General features: G+C 36.1%; 1 protein-coding gene across 1 annotated transcript in view; it reads left to right on the forward strand.

The window, feature by feature from the left end:
* The window catches only part of LOC107568473 (structural maintenance of chromosomes protein 1A-like), a 62259-nt gene extending 56291 nt beyond the window's left edge, over positions 1 to 5968 (forward strand). The window contains exons 23-26 of the mRNA XM_016254443.1: positions 2034 to 2185; positions 2268 to 2337; positions 3732 to 3876; positions 5469 to 5968. Coding sequence (XP_016109929.1) covers positions 2034 to 2185; positions 2268 to 2337; positions 3732 to 3876; positions 5469 to 5968 — 867 coding nt within the window. The remainder of the gene's footprint in view (positions 1 to 2033; positions 2186 to 2267; positions 2338 to 3731; positions 3877 to 5468) is intronic.
* Positions 5969 to 6209: the final 241 nt, after the last annotated feature.

The raw sequence follows: 6209 nt of genomic DNA on the forward strand, positions 1-6209 counted from the left end.
AATATCAATAATATAGGTCGAGCTACAGCTGATCAGCCTTCTAGCTAGTTTACTTTTTTTTTTTTTCAACGGACCTGATTAAAACATAAGTGACAAATTATAATAACCAGCGAAGCATGGAAATGCAAGAATGATTCTTCTAATTTTATTAGCCTACATTCAATGTAAACAGCAATTTATAATGGATAGTGTATGTATTTCTGGTTGAGGCTCACTCTGTTTGTCTTTTTGTGAGAGACTTCAAAACAAATGAGCGTACATAAAGAAATTTTACCTCAGTGTGTTTCTTCTATTCATAACATGATATAGTTCAGTAACATACCATGACAAGTGAGCTATTTTGCTGAATATTCTTATGACGCAAAAAGCATGCAAAACACCTACAGAGTGCACACATTACGTGAAGTCTAGTGTGCTGCGTATTTACAGTGCGCTCTTTCACTGCATGATTCAGTCTATTAAAATACATTCAGAATGATCACAAATTCAATACATGGGGGCAGAAAATGTAGGCCTAAATATTTATACAACTTCATATAGTTAATCAATTTCACATGAAGAGTCTGTTTTTTTCTCTCCACAAAATTACCATGATTATAAGTGTTGTTGATTTTTTTTTTGGCCCCACTTTATATTAAGTGGCCTTAACTACTATGTACTTGCATAAAAAATTAAGTACAATGTACTTATTGTGTTCATATTGTATTGCAAAACACTTTTGCTGCTATTGAGGTGGGATAATGGGTAAGGTTAGGGACAGGTTTGTTGGTATGGGTAGGTTTAAGGGTGGGTTAAGGTGTAAGGGATGGGTCAACTGTGTAATTATAAATGTAATTACAGAAATTAATTACAGATGTAATTACATGCAGGTATTTTTAAAATATAAGTACAATGTAAAAACATGTATGTACACAAGTGCATTGTACCAAATTATTAATTTAAATGTAAGTACATAGTTGTTAAGGCCACTTAAAATAAAGGGGGTCCATTTTTTTATTTTTTATTTATTTATTTTTATACAGCAGTTCAATAAACTATAAGTTAATTAAGAGACTTGCATTTTAGACCATATTGCCTGTTTTTGCACAACAAAAATAATTCCAAACACAGCCACAGCGCTGTTTTGCGTCTCTGAGCAACATGATGGTGTTTTGTTCCTGAATGAATCAAACATTTAAATGATTCAGTTCAATTGCAATGACTCACTTATTAATAGTGACTCACTGCCACCTACTGGCGGTTTTAATTTCACATTTAAAGTACCTTTTTATTATTTAAATCATTTCAAATATCAGTATTCAACGTTTTATGTTTCATATATCAAAACATTATTTATGCATTTGTAAAAATAGGCCTTTGTAAAGGTAAATAAAAATATGCAGATTTAAGTTGATAGAACATTGATGAAAATATTCCTTCAGAACAAATTGTTTGCACCACCAAAAATCTTGGTGATGCAGTGCTTTTGTGGGGATATTTTGAATGGAATATTGTCTTCTGATATGAAAAGTTCACTGTGTATTTTAGTAATAAATATAATTTATTACAGTAATGATATTTTGTTTTCTTTTTACGTTAAACACATGAAATATTACAAATATGTATGTAATATAATGTGTACTTCCATTACAGATTTAGGTCTTAAATTTCATAAAAGGTGGTATTAAAAAGGTCTTAAAGTCTTAAATTGAACTTGTTCATGTCTGTAGAAACCCTGTATATAACATCCTCATGAATTTATATACTCACAACCTCTGTGTATAAAGGGCTCTTGTGCTTTTGTAAACGTGTCTGTCTTTCTGCTATGGTGAGTCCTGTGGCCTCTGTAAAAAAAAATGTTGTTTGTTTGTTTTCAACAAATGTTTCTTACTAAGGTTATACTTACACAGTGCAAAAGCACTCAATGTAAAGATCAAACTAATTGCTAATTTAAGTAATTTTCAGGTGTTTTCTTTATCAAGTTAGTCATTGCAAACCTAATCATCTCGTAACACTAAGACAAGTCATTTATGTGTATGTGTGTTTTTTGCCAGGCGTTTCTGGGGCCTGAGAACCCAGAGGAGCCATATCTGGATGGTATCAACTATAATTGTGTAGCCCCAGGCAAACGTTTCAGGCCCATGGACAACCTGTCTGGAGGAGAAAAGACTGTGGCGGCTCTAGCCTTACTGTTTGCCATTCACAGGTATGTACAGCACATATTTACCCTCATGTGAAATCACATCCTTCACCAGACAGTACCTGACACAATGTCTTTACCTCTACAGCTATAAGCCTGCTCCCTTCTTTGTGCTGGATGAGATTGACGCAGCCCTGGACAATACCAACATTGGCAAGGTTTGTTTCACACCAGGGTTTATACCAGAAACTGCTTTAAAAAGTCACACACACACAGTCATTGAGGTGTATATTGTCATATATTGCAACTGCAATATTATGAGCATTTAAGATATTTTTTGCTGCTGCTTAGATATCAAGGCAGCAAAAATGGCACGTCAAAATCCTTAAAATTTCTAAATCTTAAAGTTGTGAAGGAATAGTTGACCTAATAATGAAAATTGTAAATCATACTCATCTTTGTCATACACAGATTTGCAGGATTTTGTTTCTTCTGTAGAATTTGTTCAGGTCTTAAGAATTACATTTGATGTTAAAAAATTGTGCAGCAGCCCTTTCAAAGAACAAACTCTGGCTTCTTTCAGTGACCAAGTGAGCTAAAAACAAACAAAAGTTTATTTGCGTTCACATTGACCTGGTGCACTCAAAATAGACTTTTAGTCCACATTTAATCGATATGAATATTTTTTATAGAAATATTAATCATTACAATAGCTGTGATACTACAATAAAATAATAAAGAAATTCTAATTATAAATATTATCATTTAATATGTTTCTGTTGTAATTACTATTGTAAGGGACCACAAGTGTAATGTGGTAGATCTTTGTTTCATGTGCTTTCTAAATGTGCACTTCATTATGCTCTCACTTATTTGAGATTTTTTTTAAACATGAGATTTTTATTTATGAGTATTTTTTAACATTACTCAATTCAGTCCACTGACGTATTACCTGATAACTCAATTGCATTGATTTGGGTGATAGAACTTATTTCTTGAATATTTATTATAGTCTGCAGTTGTAAGTTGTAAACATTTGAAATCAATATTCTTTTCAGTTAATTTTTTTTAATGGCCTTTAAATTACCTTTTTAATAATGAGATGCTTATTCAGGTTTGTAAAATCAAGTTGTCTTTTGACAAGTTATTGTCAGACATTCTTTGAATTGCAATTGTCTTAATTTTACTTTTTAAGTGATGTTTATGTAGGCATTAGTATTGAAAAAGATACAGTAATGGGAAATGCAGCAGTCATGTAAGTAATAATAATGTGTATAAAGTGGCAATCTCATTTTCTTTTCCTTTTCTTTTTTTGTATTTTTATATACATAACTTTTGTATACTCCGTAAATGTCATAAATTAAAATGTATCTGCATATTTCCATTTCCCAAAACAATTAATTTTTATATTAAACCTTTATGGTGCAGTGTAGATTGAAACATATGGCTGATAGGAATTCATGGATGACCCTTAATTTTATATTAAAACAGATCAGTAGACAATAAAAATGATTAAAATAGTATACACTTGTTATAGATCATATTGTATTTTATTATAACCCAAAAATTAAAAAATTGTCATCCTTCACTTACCCTTATGTGTGTTGTGTAGGTTGCAAACTACATCAAGGATCAGTCAGTGCAGAACTTCCAGGCTATAGTGATCTCCCTCAAAGAGGAGTTTTACACAAAAGCAGACTCCCTGATCGGAGTCTATCCAGAGGTAAGATTCTCACTTACATCATGCGTTCATTACTGTGCTATATATATAAAATATATAATATTGTGGCATGACTTTAAATCAACATCTCAATGATACTGCTTAGGAGTGTGGTATGACAAAAAAAATCTTTGCAGAAATGCACATCACCTAACAATAATTCTGGATTAAATATATTTGTCACTACACTATATGTTGCAATTGAGAAACCACATACAGGTTTCATAATACTCAAATTGACAGAATATAATGGCTAACTTCAGTTGACAACTAGTTTACATAAATTCAACTATTTTTTTATTTAGCGCTTTATACAATACATATTGTGTCAAAGCAGCTTTACAGTATTAGTAAATGAGGCAAGGGTGTAGAGTTACATTCAAGCTATTTTAAGGCATGAGAAAATTATTTTCACAGAAAAATACTTAAATATGTATTTGATGATCAAAGATGAGTTATAAGGGATAACATTTTTGAGTACAGGGGGACTTTTAAAGACAAAAATGTTCATTACTGTGCTATATATATAAAATATATAATATTGTGGCATGACTTTAAATCAACATCTCAATGATACTGCTTAGGAGTGGGTGGTATGACAAAAAAAATCTTTGCAGAAATGCACATCACCTAACAATAATTCTGGATTAAATATATTTGTCACTACACTATATGTTGCAATTGAGAAACCACATACAGGTTTCATAATACTCAAATTGACAGAATATAATGGCTAACTTCAGTTGACAACTAGTTTACATAAATTCAACTATTTTTTTATTTAGCGCTTTATACAATACATATTGTGTCAAAGCAGCTTTACAGTATTAGTAAATGAGGCAAGGGTGTAGAGTTACATTCAAGCTATTTTAAGGCATGAGAAAATTATTTTCACAGAAAAATACTTAAATATGTATATGTATTTGATGATCAAAGATGAGTTATAAGGGATAACATTTTTGAGTACAGGGGGACTTTTAAAGACAAAAACGGCTGTGTTTATGATATACTGACGTAGTTTTCTGCATACTGGTCGATAAATATGAAAGAAGTCAGTTCTGGCCCAGAACAACCTTTTCTGCAGTGGAAATGCACAGAATGGTTTGAGAACGGACACAAACCGGGAATTCGGACCGAGACCGCTGTTCTCTGTGCTCGCTCTTCGTGTGCGCTGCACACAAACAAGACAAAGTTCTTTCTGTTCCTGTACTTAAATAATTTGAAATCACATTAAAATATGAACGCAGGAATAGTTAAGCTAAATCGAAATTCACACGACTTATCGAATACCTGGTTCACCTTCAGGAACTCGAGCTGCGTCGAGACACTTTGGGAACGCCTTCACCTGTGGTGGAAACAGCGGCAGCTTCTGTCATTCAGCGAAGCGCTCTGTGTGTGTGTGTGTGTGTGTGTGTGTGTGTGTGTGTGTGTGTGTGTGTGTGTGTGTGTGTGTGTCTTGTTTACCGTTGTCTGTCACTATAACAAACAAAGCAGCAATGACAAAAGCAAAAGACAAGTCCAAGGGCGGGCATGGTAAAAGCAAGCATCAGTTTAGGCTGTGTGTTTCTCCCTGCCCTCGTTACATCACGGGCAGGAATACACACAGCCTTTGCGTTGTTTGCTTGGGAGCGAAGCACGCCGAGTCGGCTCTCAAGGGAGCTGACTGCGCGCATTGCGAGCGCCGCTCGCTGTGGATGCTTCGCTCCCGGAGGGTTCTCTTTCAAGGAGCGAGCCCTCGCCAGCATTCCTCGTGGCTCAGGCCCCGCTGCTGTCGAGGCAGAGCGGCGGCGGCGGTCGTGGGGATCACAGATGGATCTGGTGGAGGGAATGAAGAAGTCCTTTTCTTCAGGGTCTTCCTTCTCGACGCCACGCTTGCGCCTTCTGGCCTTTTCGGCAACGTCGTCAATTCTGCCGTCGACAGGTTTCAGGAGGCCCGTAACCAAGTGGCGGTGTTTGGACGAGAGCAGTCCCAGCCGTGTGCCCACCCCTTGTACCGAGTGGCACAGAGATTGAGCTTCGCGACTCGCACTCCTCCGTGTGGGGATCAAGGCTCACGGCAACGCTCGCGGTCAAAGGCCGATCTGAGGACCGTCCTTTTGGCCAAGAAGTCTTCGACCAAGAAGCCCTGATATTTATGTTCCAGGGCTTCTGAGGGCAGCCCCCGCTGTGGAAGAGCGGTGTACGCCTCATTACACGGTGCCCGTTTCTCCTCATTGCCCTCAGCAGGCTGAACTGTTAACCCTGCCACCGCCGATGCACATCTCAGTGTCTGCCCGGAAACATAGCAGCTCTGGGAGGCTCGCTGCCTCTAAGGAGCGTCCTGTTCTCATAAACAACTTACAATCTGGTCTGTTCCTTAAAAAAGCTATC

Source organism: Sinocyclocheilus grahami, unplaced genomic scaffold (assembly GCF_001515645.1).
Source record: "Sinocyclocheilus grahami isolate Dianchi unplaced genomic scaffold, SAMN03320097.WGS_v1.1 scaffold1248.1, whole genome shotgun sequence".
Classification (NCBI taxonomy): domain Eukaryota; kingdom Metazoa; phylum Chordata; class Actinopteri; order Cypriniformes; family Cyprinidae; genus Sinocyclocheilus; species Sinocyclocheilus grahami.